This window comes from Monodon monoceros, unplaced genomic scaffold, assembly GCF_005190385.1.
Source record: "Monodon monoceros isolate NGI ecotype Baffin Bay Population unplaced genomic scaffold, NGI_Narwhal_1 Super_Scaffold_13, whole genome shotgun sequence".
Lineage (NCBI taxonomy): Eukaryota > Metazoa > Chordata > Mammalia > Artiodactyla > Monodontidae > Monodon > Monodon monoceros.
Genome location: NW_021703769.1, coordinates 29367027 through 29379779, shown reverse-complemented (window position 1 = coordinate 29379779; position 12753 = coordinate 29367027). Strand labels below are relative to the sequence as shown.

At 52.7% G+C, this 12753-nt stretch overlaps 1 protein-coding gene across 1 annotated transcript; it reads left to right on the top strand.

Annotated features, from left to right (window-relative positions):
* The first annotated feature begins 741 nt into the window (after positions 1-741).
* Positions 742-11787, top strand: DDRGK1 (DDRGK domain containing 1). The gene is made up of 9 exons (XM_029222006.1): positions 742-1071; positions 2289-2495; positions 3702-3814; positions 4043-4144; positions 7269-7391; positions 7723-7761; positions 10368-10424; positions 10954-11002; positions 11333-11787. The coding sequence occupies exons 1-9, from the start codon at positions 882-884 to the stop codon at positions 11497-11499; spliced, it is 1047 nt and encodes a 348-aa protein (XP_029077839.1). The 5' UTR covers positions 742-881; the 3' UTR covers positions 11500-11787.
* The last annotated feature ends 966 nt before the right edge of the window (positions 11788-12753 follow it).

Here is a 12753-nt window from a genome sequence, read left to right as displayed (position 1 = left end):
ACAGGCAAAGCTCTGCTGTTAATGCCATCCAACTTTTTCCCTCCCCAAAGGTAACTGCTATTCTGAAGTTGGTATGTGTCATTCCCAAGCATCTTTTTTACTTTTTCTGCATATGTGTGCTTCCATAAACACTGTGGTATTATTTAATGCTTTTAAAACATACATAAATGTCACGCTGCACATAATCATTTGCAATAATTTCCACTTAACTTTTTTTACTCCCCCAGAATTCATTTTAAAGTTAAAAATTAGGGCCTCTCATTTGCAGCAACACGGATGCAACTAGAGATTATCATACTAAGTGAAGTAAGTCAGAAAGAGAAAGCCAAATACCATATATCTCTTATATGTGGAATCTAATATATGACAAGTGAGCCTATCTATGAAACAGAAACAGACTCACAGACATATAGAACAGACTTGTGGTTGTCAAGGGGGAGGGGTTGGGGGAGGGATGGAGTGGGAGGTTAGGGTTAGCAGATGTAAGCTATTATTGATATATATGGAATAGATAAACAAGCTCCTATCTTCTGTGTTCCTATAGCACAGAGAACTATATTCAGTATCCTATGATAAACCATAATGGAAAAGAATATTAAAAAAAAAAAGAAAAGTAGGGAATTCCCTGGCAGCCCAGTTGTTAGGACTCTGCTTTTACTGCCAAGGGCACATGTTCAATCCCTGGCTGGGGAACTAAGATCCTGCAAGTTGCGCAGCAAGGCCAAAAAAAAAAAAAAGGATATATATGTATAGCTGAATCACTTTGCTATACAGCTAATTCATTCATTCATTCATTGCTGTACAGCATATTGAGAAAAAAATTAGGGCCTCTAAATTAAGTGTGCGGCCTGGGCGGGGCCGAGTGGTGGGCGGAGCCTAGAATGGGAAACGGGAGGGGCCACATGGGCGTTAGGCGGGGTCTGGGAGATCCCGGGCCTCAGGCTGGACGCGCTGGCTGGTTCCATCTGGAAGCCGTTGTCATGGTGGCCCCGGTAGTGTACTTGGTGGCGGCGGCTCTGCTTGTCGGCCTTATCCTCTTCCTGACTCGCAGCCGGAGCCGGATGGTAGCAGGTAGGAGATGTCGCCACGCCATGGCCTGTGGGGCCGCGCGTTCTCTGACTCCGGAGCCTCTGTAGGCCGTCGAGCCGCGACTCCTGCGCATGCGCCGGCTTGCCTGGCTGGGCTGACGAGGTAGCCGCGCCTTTCGCGGCAGGCAGGCTGCGCGCATGCGCATACGTGCGCGAAGGGGGATCAGCGGGGAGCCGCAGAGCAGGATTGCGGCTCGGGGACAGAGTAGCAGGGTACCTACGCCTTTCTCCTGGCCCCAAAAGAGAGCCTTGCCTCATCTCTCCCCTCGCCCCTTGGCACTGCAGAAGGGCCAGGCCCTGACGGGCACTCACATCCGTCATCCGGGCAGCCCTTCTCTGCGCCAGTTGGGGGATCCACAGGGGTTTCCCATCCCTCCCAGGCTGGCTCCAGAGCAGCTGACGAGGAGGGGGAACCTAAGTTTTCTACCTACCCACGAGCTGAACAGAGCATGAGGTGGCTCCAGGAAGCTCTCTCCTTCACTCACAAGAATACCCATGTGGCCATGCACCTTCCTCCTTGTTTTGCACCCCGCCCGGAAGTCCATGTCATCCTCCAGGGCACAGAACAGATACACCTGTCATCCTCCATCCTGCCCCCCTCCCCATCATTTCTTATCAGCATATGGGTTTGTGTATATGTCTCTCCCCCTCCTTGGACCCACAAGCTACTTAAGAGCATCTGTGGGGGCGGGGGCGGGCACAGAGAAGCTGAGGTAAGGCAAATAGCCAACAAATCTTCTTGAGAGGAGAGACTCAGCCCTCGGGTGTGCTCTCTGATTGGGGTGCCAGATAAAACCATGGCAGGTGGTGTTAGGCAACAGATAAATGCAGTCCTGCCGTGGGCATTCAGATGAGGTCTGGAGAGGTCAAGGTGGGCTTCCTAGAGGAGGTAGAGCTTCAGCTCCATCTTGCAGGGTGGTAGTTTCCTGACAGGTCACCTGGAAAAGTGGGTCCTTGGGAGGAAAGAGATAAGCAGCACAGGTGGGAGGGATGGGGTGATCTTGCTGCATAGGACCAAGGTCTGGGTTTAGGTTATGAAGGCCTCCACAGTCAGGCTGAGAAATTGGGACTTTGTGCTGTGGGCAGCGGGAGCCTGGAGGAAGTTGAGCAGAGGAGGGTGAGGCTTCCAGGACGCTGTTCCCCCTGCCATGAGGTGGTTTGGGCTGCCGGACAGAATCATGGTTCTTCTCTTCCCTACAGCTGTCCAAGAGCCTTTGCACAATGAGGAGGAGGCAGTAGTAGCAGGCCGAGTGGCCCAGCCTCAGCCCCTGGAGCCCGAGGAGCAGAGAACTGGGGGCAGGCCCCGGCGCCGCAGGGACCTGGACAGCCGCCTGCAGGCCCAGCGTCGAGCCCAGCGGGTGGCCTGGGCAGAAGTAGTTGAGAATGAGGGGGAGGCCGTCATCCCAGGTGAGAGGGGCCCAGCCTGGTGGAGAAAGGGCCTGGGTTAGAGGGTGAGGGGACCCTCAAAGCTGGGCAGAAGAGTGGGGTGTGAAGCCATAGTGTGGGAGGGATATCTGGGAGCCATAGGATATAGTTAGGGGAGACTTAGGATCCAGCCTTTGCTCCCGGGGACTAGCAGCTCTGGACCCCGATCCCTATTCCATTGAGCCAACCCCCTCTTCCTTCATTTTGGCTCTCAGTGTCCAAACAGGAGGGCAGGAGTCTTTTATTTATTTATTTATTATTTTTGTCTGCACTGGGTCTTCGTTGCTGCGTGCGGGCTTTCTGTAGTTGTGGCGAGCGGGGGCTACTCTTCGTTGTGGTGCTCGGGCTCATTGCGGTGGCTTCTCTTGTTGCAGAACAAGGGCTCTAGGCACATGGGCTTCAGTAGTGGCGGCACGTGGACTCAGTAGTTGTGACTCATGGGCTCTAGAGTGCAGGCTCAGTAGTTGCGGCACACGGGCGTAGTTGCTCTGGATGTGTGGGATCTTCCCAGACTAGGGATCTAACCTGTGTTCCCTGCATTGGCAGACGGATTCTTAACCACTGCACCACCAGGGAAGTCCAAGGGCAGGAGTCTTTAGATTGACCTAGAGAGTTTTTCAGTCCACTCCTTTTTTTATTATTATTATTTTTTTGCGGTACGCGGGCCTCTCACTGTTGTGGCCTCTCCCGTTGCGGAGCACAGGCTCCGGACGCGCAGGCTCAGCGGCCATGGCTCACGGGCCCAGCCGCTCCGGGGCATGTGGGATCTTCCCGGACCGGGGCACGAACCCGTGTCCCCTGCATCGGCAGGCGGACTCTCAACCACTGCACCACCAGGGAAGCCCAGTCCACTCCTTCTATTCCAGCACTCTCCTTGTGTGGGTACACTCATTTCCTGAGGGCTTAACCCTTGGGTTAGAGTGCTTTCTTTATGGCTATGCAGATCTAAAGTTATCATCTGTTTTCTTGCCCCATGGTTCCCTCCCTTCTCCCCCACACCTAACACACGCCCCCCCCAGATGAATATCTGCGTGGCAGAGGCCTCTAGAGGGCAGAGCTGGGCTAGTGGTATTTGCAAGTGAGTGGAAGGAGACCCCCCATAAGGAGAGGTACAAGGGGTAGGGTGGATCCATCATCATCAGTCCTCCGTGGCCAGGACCTGAAGTGTCCTTCTCTGACCATACTCAGCCCAAGAGGAAGAAGACATCGAGAAGCCAGTGGAAACTCACCTGTTAGGGAAAATTGGAGCTAAGAAACTGCGGAAGCTGGAGGAGAAACAAGCACGAAAAGCCCAGCGTGAGGCAAGCAGGAGGGATGGGGTGCAGCTCTGAGAAGTGGGAAAGAGTCTTCTAAATGGCAGACCCTCCCCTCGAGGCTCTTTGCATGCTGGGCTGGTATTTGATGCTCGCCTGTCTCTGTCTCCTGCAACGTTGGTCTGTGGCCAGGCCTTGCCTGGCCTGGCCTGTTTGGGAGGTGGGCAAACTCTAGCTGGGGGTGGAGATGTGCCCCCCATGAAGGCCTTTCTCCAGGCAGAGGAGGCTGAGCGTGAGGAGAGGAAACGCCTTGAGTCGCAGCGTGAGGCAGAGTGGAAAAAGGAGGAGGAGCGGCTTCGCTTGGAGGAAGAACAGAAGGTGAGCCAGGCCCCCGATGCTGACTTCTGACAGCTGCCCAGGCAGCCTTGATACCCATGCCGCTTCCCAACACCTCCAGCCTAGAAGAGGGGCCTTGAGCCAGGTGCAGGCCCTGGTTTATTTGGTCCCTGAGCTCTAGGCACAGCCTCTGTAAAGCTGCTGCTGAAAAGTGAGCCTGAGACTGAAATTTGTGCATGTGATTTAATGGACACACCTAAAGCATTTGAAGAACATTGAGGCAGAGTGGCTAAAGCAGGGTAAGGAAGAAGGAAAGGGGTCAGAGAGGTAAGGTGGCAGAGGGGGGGTTCTGGATCCTAAGGATCTTGAGGCTGTTAAAGGGCATTGTAAGAGATGGTGGATTGTATCTGTACCAGGTTCTGTTTGGGGCCTGGCATAGAGAAGATGCTCAGGGAATGGAGGCCACTGCAGTAAGGGTGGTGAATCAACCTTTGTTTGCCAGGTGCTTCCTTCCTTCTGAGAATCAGATGCTGAAGAAAGGCAACATCACAAAGATGTGGGGTATATAGGGTGAGAGCCAGGGCTGCCCAGCTGGGAAGACCCCATAGCGTGGTGCCTTTGGCCTCTACTGGCCCTATTGTCCAGGGACACTGGATGGCAGGAAGCCTGGCTATGGGTGCTATAGCAGATGGGCTGGAACACAGCAGAGGGGAGGCATTAGTTGAGAGAGTTTTTTAGCTTTCTGAATATTGAACTTAATAATGCACCTTAAATATTCTGGGACTCTTCTCCCCTGCACCCCAGATTCCCTTATTATTAACATCATACCTTACTGTGGTATATTTCTCACAACTAATATTAATACATTATTATTAAGTGAATTTGGCACATTATTGGGATTTCATTAGCTTTTCCCAAATATCCTTTTTCTTTCCCAGGGTTCCATCCAGGATACCACATTACACTTAGTTGTCATATCTCCTTAGGTTCCTCTGGCTTGTGACAGTTTCTCAGACTTTCTTTGCTTTTGATGATCTTGACAGTTCTGTGACCTGTTGGGCAAGTATTTTGTAAAATGTCTCTCTATTTGCGTTTGGCTTATGTTATTGTCACGGTTAGACTGGGGGTTATAGATTTCTGGGAGGAAGACCGGAGGTGAAGTGTCATCCTCACCACAACATAGCAAGGGTACATGTTATCAACTTGACTTATCACTAGTATGTTAACCTTGATCACCTGGCTAAGGTTATATTTGCCAGATTTCTCCATTTCCCATGCTTCTTTGGAAACAAGTCACTGCACAGCCCACACTTAATGGGTAGGGAGCTATGCTCCACCTTCTTAAGAGGAGAGTATTTACATAAAGTATTTGGAATTCTTTTGTACAGATTTATCTTTTCTTCTTTATTTATTCAGTTGTTTTATTTTTTTAAAGCAATTTAAAATTTTTTTTTCTTTTTTTAATTAATTTATTTTTTGGCTGCATTGGGTCTTCATTGCAGTGCACAGGCTTCTCATTGCGGTGGCTTCTCTTGTTGTGGAGCACAGGCCCTAGAGCGCACAGGCTTCAGTAGTTGCGGCACATGGGCTCAGTAGTTGTGGCTTGTGGGCTGTAGAACACAGGCTCGGTAGTTGTGGCGCATGGGCTTAGTTGCTCCACGGCATGTGGCATCTTCCCGGACCAGGGCTCGAACCCATGTCCCCTGCATTGGCAGGCGGATTCTTAACCACTATGCCACCAGGGAAGTCCCCAATTGTTTATTTGTATCCACATGGACTTATGGATATTTATTTGAACTTTGTATTATAATCCAAATGCTATCAGTTTTTTTTTTCCCGCCACGCCACGTGGCTTGTGGGATCTTAGTGCCCCAACCAGGGATTGAACCTGGGCCCTCAGCAGTGAAAGTGCGAAGTCCTCACCACTGGGCCGCCAGGGAAGTCCCATCCAGTGCTATCTTATTTACTTTTTTGCTTAGATTGTTCCAGCTTTGGCCACTGGGAGCTCTTTTAGTTGGCTCCTGTGTACCTTTGACATACCCTTATTGTTTAGTTTTTTTTAAGTACTTTCTTACTTTTGACACTGCAGAGTGCTCCAGGCTCATCTTGTATATTCCGTGTCCCAGCTTTAGCTTCATGTTTAAAATAGATCGTTCTGAGAATTCTGGAAAATTGGTTGATTTGGGGCGAGACTGTTGCAGTACGTTGTGCTGGTGATAGAATGACATGGGTGGATCAAGTTTTCCAGAAGTTAAAGAAAGAAGTGGTAGATGGGGCCTCATTTCTGACCAGGGCATCTGGCCAGATGGTTGTGTGATTCACTGAGCCAGGGGCCCAGGAGGAGTACCAGATGTGTGGGGAGTAGATCACAGGGTCTTTCTGGGACATAATCAATTTGAGGTGCCTGTGAGACAGCCCAGTGGGTGCGCCACTTGGGCAGTCGTGCGTTTGCAAGGAGAGATTTGGGTGGGGATACAACTGTGGCAGCCACTGACAAGGACAGCATATTGATGCTGTGGGCATGGTGAGGTGGCCCAGAGAGTGAAGGAGAAAGAAGGGACAGGGCTGAGTGATGGAGGAGGCGGGAAGAATGTCCCAAGGAACAGGAGGAAATCCAGGAGAGGGTAGGGTCTGGATGCCAAGGGAGGGAAGAAAGGATGGTTGCCTCTGCCCCAGGCCACTGAGAAGACAGGGGTATGAGGCCTGATGGTTGTCCTTTGGCTTTTGTGGTTGGAGGACATGGGTGAGACCATAGCAGGACTTGTTTTGGTAGAGCTGAGTATGCAGAAGCCAGATTGGAGTGGGCTGGAGGGATGGCTGATTGGTGGGAAAGGGAAACTGGGTGTTTGTTCACGAAGTTTGGACGTGACAGGACAGGAAGTGGGAGGGGAGGTGACTGGAGGATATTATGGGGGGGTTCATGGCAGGATTTTCAGGAAAAGGGGAGCTGAGCAGCATTCATCGGGGAGGTGATGGAACTGATTGAGAAGAGGGATCCTGCTGTTCAGCTTAGGGGCCAGAGGGATCAAGGTCTTAAAGGAGCTCTGTCCCTGAGAAAGGGCTGGTCTGGATGCTCTGCTGCCCTGTGGGGGCAGCAGAGACCAGAACAGGATAGGGTGGGCACTCACCCCAAAATATCTGACTCTCGCCTCTTCTGTGTCCACAGGAGGAGGAGGAGAGGAAAGCCCGGGAGGAGCAGGCCCAGCGGGAGCATGAAGAGTATCTGAAACTGAAGGAGGCCTTCGTGGTGGAGGAAGAGGGTGTGGGCGAGACCATGACTGAGGAGCAGGTGGGCCCACTGCCCCTAGGAAACCCCTCCCTGTGCCCAAAAAGACGAGACACCCTGTCCCAGACACCCCGCTGCTCCTCACCTGCCTCCCCAGTCAGACAGTGAGTGGCGGGTGGGCATCAGGATCAGCAGGCTCTAGCGGCTGAGACCTTGTCTTTGGGAGAAGTGGCGCCTCGATCCCCACACCACAGGAGGCTCTACTGCTTACGCAGGTGGTTGGACAGGCACACAGGCAGGGCAGGCAGGTGGCACTCAGATGGGCAGGTGTGTAGGCATAGACCCTGTGGCCCCTGCCAGGGGGATACTCACCTTGATTTCTCTGCTCCTCTAGTCCCACAGCTTCCTGGCCGAGTTCATCAACTACATTAAGGTAAGAAGCCACAGAGCATAACCTGGGTGTCAGCTGCCTGCTTCTTGTGTGCATGTTGGATGCATCTTCAGGGCCTGGAGGGAGTAGGCCTGAGCGGGGGCTGCAGGCGTTTCACTCAAGCTCGTGCAGGAGTGGGCAGGTGGAAAAAGAGAGGCTGAGCTGCTGGGCTCCTGGCCAGGAGAGTCCCTTCTCCTCTGACCCCAAAGGTGGAGAAGGACCTGGTCTGTGTGGGAGGTGTGAGTCTATGATCGCTTCCTCACGCTTAGGGTTTGACAGTTTCCCTGCTCTTTAGACCCCATGCTCAGTGAGTCTCTGTGTTTTCAAGTTTCTTCATGCGTGTTTTCTGCCAGTTCTGTCATACTGAGGCTCTACTGAGGTGAAACAAGCATCCCCTGCCATGTGTTCCCAGCCAGTAACTTGGGTCTTCCGGGGGATATAGGATGATGTTTCCTTTGGAACCTGGGACAGGGCAGCAGGTGTGCCCCCTTCTGTCTACAGCTGTAGCGCAGGCCTCCCGGATACTGCTCCGGGTTGCGTTGCATAAGCACGTCCTGCTCTGCTTTGCTGCTAAGCAACTTCTCCTCTCCCACAAAGGATGCGATGAGGGGAGAGGTTTTCAAGTGCAGCTCAGGGGTGCAGAGGCGGCTGAGGGAAGGAATGCAGAGGGAGCAGAGGCGGTGGTGGGAGTGGTAACCAGGGGTGCCAAGGAGCCGGGGGCTTGCTAACCCTCCCCCACCTCTCCCAGAAGAGAGCAGGGCTTAGACACCTCCCAGCCGGCGAGGGGCTAGGCTCACAGCTGGGGGCCAGGGCTCCCGAGAGGGAGAAGGCTCCCTCAGACTGCCGCCATTCCCCTCTCATGGAGCCCATTCTCCACCCTGGCACACTTGATTGAGGGCTGCAACCCTGGGAAGGGTATCTCACACTTTCCTGCTGCTGTTTGGAGCTCACTGTCCCCACCTACCCAGTGGGCAGCAATGTAGTCTGAGTCTCTCCTCCAGGAAGCCCTCCTTCATCAGCTTCAGGTCCCCCTCTCCAAGGCAGAGGCCTGAGAAAAGGTACCCAGGGCAGTGCCAGCCCTCGCTCTCAGCACCTCTCTGGAGGGGCCATTTTCTGGGGGTTCTCCAAACTGTTTTGGAGTTTAGAAGTCTCTCCAGCCTGTGCTAGCTGATTCTCCCAGAGCTGCTGTCTGCAGGGAGAAGGAGAACTTCCAAAATTCAGCCTGCCCGCCTTCCTCTTGGCTCCAAGGGGATGGGCCCTTTCGTCTTAGGGTTTCAGAACTGGAGGGACATTTCTGTGAGCAGCAGTTATGTGCACAGGCATAGCTTGCTCTTGTTACTCCACTCTTCTTTCTGATTGAGGCTGGGTTGGTTGGTTTGTTTTTCCAAACACACTTTTGGCCCCAGCAGCCCCTCAGGCCAGGTTTTCAGGGACCACCTGGGGTGACTCCATATTCTCACTCTGAGCTGTCGCTTGGAGCCCAGCACCCACTCTCTGCTTTGTAGGTAAAGGCCGGCTGGCCAGGTCACCTTGTGCTTGCCCACACTCTGGCCCAACTGCCACTCACTTGCCTCCCTGCTTACATATTCGGTTTGGCATTTCAAACAGTCACATGCCATCTGCAGCTGGGGCGGTATCACCGTGTCACTCCTACCCCAGCTCATTTGCTATGGAAGACTCACAGAAACGCAAAAGACCGCCTTCTCTCAAGTCATATGCCGTCTGTTTGCGGGGGAGGCAGGGGCAGGTGCATGCGTAGGATCCAGCAGTGGACCCTCAGCTGCATCCCTGGGAACTAACCTTTCTCCTGAGGATGTGAGGGAGGCACGTGGCACATGGCTATGTGTGGAAAGCACTGAGCAGTGTTATCAATAGTTATGTTAAGGGGGGGCTCATACAGTGTGAAGAGGATGGGTAAAAAGAAGTATGGGCGTGTCAGGGTTGTGGTACTCTCCAGGCCAGGGGGGCATTGAGCAAAGGCGAGGCAAGAATGAGCTTCTACCGAGGCCCTGGCTTACTGGGGCCTTTTATCTGCTCTGTTCTTCTCCATGTTCTTACACTCCTCCTGGCGGGGCTGTGAGCTATGTCTTTTTCAACATTGCTTCCCCAGCACCTTCTCAGTACCTTGTCCTGGCAGGTTCTCAGCAAATACAAGTTCTAGAAAAAGTTTTTTTAAATAGCTTTTGGTGACTGTCACCCCTCCCCTTCATCTCTATGGTGCTTCCCCTTCCAACCTGCCCAAGATGTTAGAAAGATACGTCTGATTGCAGAGGAGAAGGTGGCAGCTGTGCTTGGTTCTCCACTTGTGAGTCTTTCTCAGGGTGGTCTTCAGTCCAGGAGCCTGGGGGGCAGGTGGTAGTTTTGGGCAGATCTCTGCCCACAAGCAAGGGAATGAGAGAGGTTATGAATGTGTGTGTCTCTCCATATGGGTAGTTGGGAGAGTGCGTGAGTAGTGTGTGAAGGGAGCAAGGCTCTCCCATAGGAATCTGCACAGTGTTTATCCAGCCACCCAGAGCAGATCGGATCAGAATGCCAACTTCAGAGGGTTCCAGTGCTGAGAAGGATTTGCCCAAGCTCAGCCTCACTCCCTTTCCTCCTTTTGTTTGTAGCAGTCCAAGGTCGTGCTCTTGGAAGACCTGGCTTCCCAGGTGGGCCTGCGGACTCAGGTAAGCCCTACAAGGTAGCCTGTTACATGGAGTGTGGCCGTGGGGTCTGTGTGGCTGTAAGAGAGGGCCTGCCCTAAAGATGGAAAGTCTTGATGCCCCTTCCACCCTGCCCGCAACCAAGAATGAGTAGAGTGTAGTAATCTCTTGGCACCCCAGGAATCCTGCCTTTCTAACTAGTTGGAAAACAGGCAGGGAGAAAAAAGAAAAATGTCTAAACCCCATCACTCTTAGCAGCCCAAATCCAGTTACCTTGACAGCTGTCTTACAACAGTCTATACCAGCCTTCTCGGCCAAATGTCACCAACGGTTCTCCCCTGGTTGGAAGAGAGACTCTCTCAGGGGTCCTGCAGGGTCCCAGGACCAGAGCCGTTTCTCTCTGGGTCCCTCCAAAGGAGAAACATGGAGTCACATTGCAGGGTGGCCATGAGAAGGAGAGGAGGAGATTTGGCTATGGTGGGAGGGAGGTTGCGAGTGCCTTTTCTGGGGATGGCAGCACCCATCTCTGCTCTGAGAACTGTTCTCCTCATAGGACACCATAAACCGCATCCAGGACCTGCTGACTGAGGGAACTCTTACAGGTGAGAGGATAAGAATCAGTCATTACGGGCCCTGGCCTTGGGGAGTATCTAGCCATGTGGGGCTGCAGGGACTTATTGCAGAGGTAGGATGACCACCCCGGGTTGGGGGAGCAGTGTACTGAGGAGGGGGATGCAGTTACAAGGAGGACGTGCTAAGGCCTGGGGATGGCTTTGAGTGATGAGGACAGGCAAGGAAGCCTGATTTGACTCACCTAGTCAAGATTGGATACAGCCAGGAAAGGCCAAGTAGACAGGCAGGAGGGGTGGGTGGGTGGGCATCCTCAGGTCAGGTGGGGAGGGCTCAGCCCCACAACCTGCATGTCCCCACAGGTGTGATTGACGACCGGGGCAAGTTCATCTACATAACCCCAGAGGAACTGGCTGCCATGGCTAACTTCATCCGACAGCGGGGCCGGGTATCCATCACCGAGCTTGCCCAGGCCAGCAACTCCCTCATCGCCTGGGGCCGGGAGCCCCCTGCCCAGGTCCCAGCCTGACCTAGCCCTTCCCTCTTGGACTCAGAGCTGGCATGGTCTAGCTGGCTATACATCTTTATCCCCCCCTTCCATCCTGGGGCAGTGATGGAGTGTGGCCAGGCAGTTATAGATTAAAGGTCTATGAGCACTGGTGAGCTTGGTGTGGCTTGGTGTGGCAGAAGGGGTGCTAGGTGAGCAGATGAAAATCTCAGCCTCAGAATATATCTTGGGAGTGGGGGTGGGGTCCTTTGGAGGCAGATACAAGTTCTGTTCTTATCAAGCATGCATTCATCCATTCATTCAATAAAAAGCGTTTACTCTGTTCCTTTGTGTCCTGCAAGCCCAGCCCCCAAGGCCTGGATGAGGTCTTACTCCTCCTCCCCTACTTTACCAGAGCCAAAGTGGGAATCCTCTTGGGCCACATCTCCCTGAACTGAGGAAGGAGTTCTCACCATGAGAGCCCTTAGGAAGAAGAGTTAATGAGAAGTGCCAAGGATAGAGTCCTAGGGAACATCAGCCTTAAGAGGGACGGAAGGGAGGTCAGGGAGGAGAGAGGCTGGGCCAGCTGCTTGTGGGACAGGGAGAAGAAAGGGGAAGACCTGTGTGAGCTGGATAGAATTGTGCAGTGGAGGGACATTGCTTCATATAGTACCTCACATGAATTCAGCTCTACATCCTTGACAAAAAGTTTGAATGGTGTGGGTGATTCCACCCACTGGTGGATGTGAGGACCATATGCTCGAGAGTGGGTTGAGATGGGATATGTGTGTCTCCTGTAGGGTCAGCACTCTGGTTCCTGTGAGCTGTTCATGGCATGAACTTCCTGCTGTGCTGAGGGTGAGGCATCTGTTCAAATGTGTATTTTTTATGCAAGATGGCCCCTAAACACAACCACCTACTTCCTCTAGTGCCTGGTGGAGGAGGGCAGCTTTCTGTTCTGGTCTAGGAGGAAACGGTCTGTGTAGATGGTCATGGGGAGACAGGACATCAGGCTCCCAGAACAGAGCCTTCCTGAGGGATTGTCAAGGGTGATTTTGACTCATTTGATGCCATAAGCATAGACTATAGAACCTAAATTCCAAATAAGGCATAACTCTGCTACTTCTATCAGCGATAGACACTTGAAGTCACCTGGAGCTGGGAAGGGCCACATGCATTGTTTGGAAGGCCATTTGGGAGCCCACAGCCTAGTAAGAAGGAAGAAGTAGACATAGATAACCACAGTAAGAGATAGAAAGATAAAATTCCAAAGAGAAAAGAAGAGCTTACAGTTAG

Coding starts and splice junctions, on each gene's coding strand:
- DDRGK1 (XM_029222006.1), top strand. CDS start 882: ATGGGAAACGGGAGGGGCCACATGGGCGTTAGGCGGGGTCTGGGAGAT. Junction 1,072..2,288: donor CCGGAGCCGGATGGTAGCAG/GTAGGAGATGTC, acceptor TCTTCCCTACAG/CTGTCCAAGAGCCTTTGCAC. Junction 10,425..10,953: donor AGGTGGGCCTGCGGACTCAG/GTAAGCCCTACA, acceptor TTCTCCTCATAG/GACACCATAAACCGCATCCA.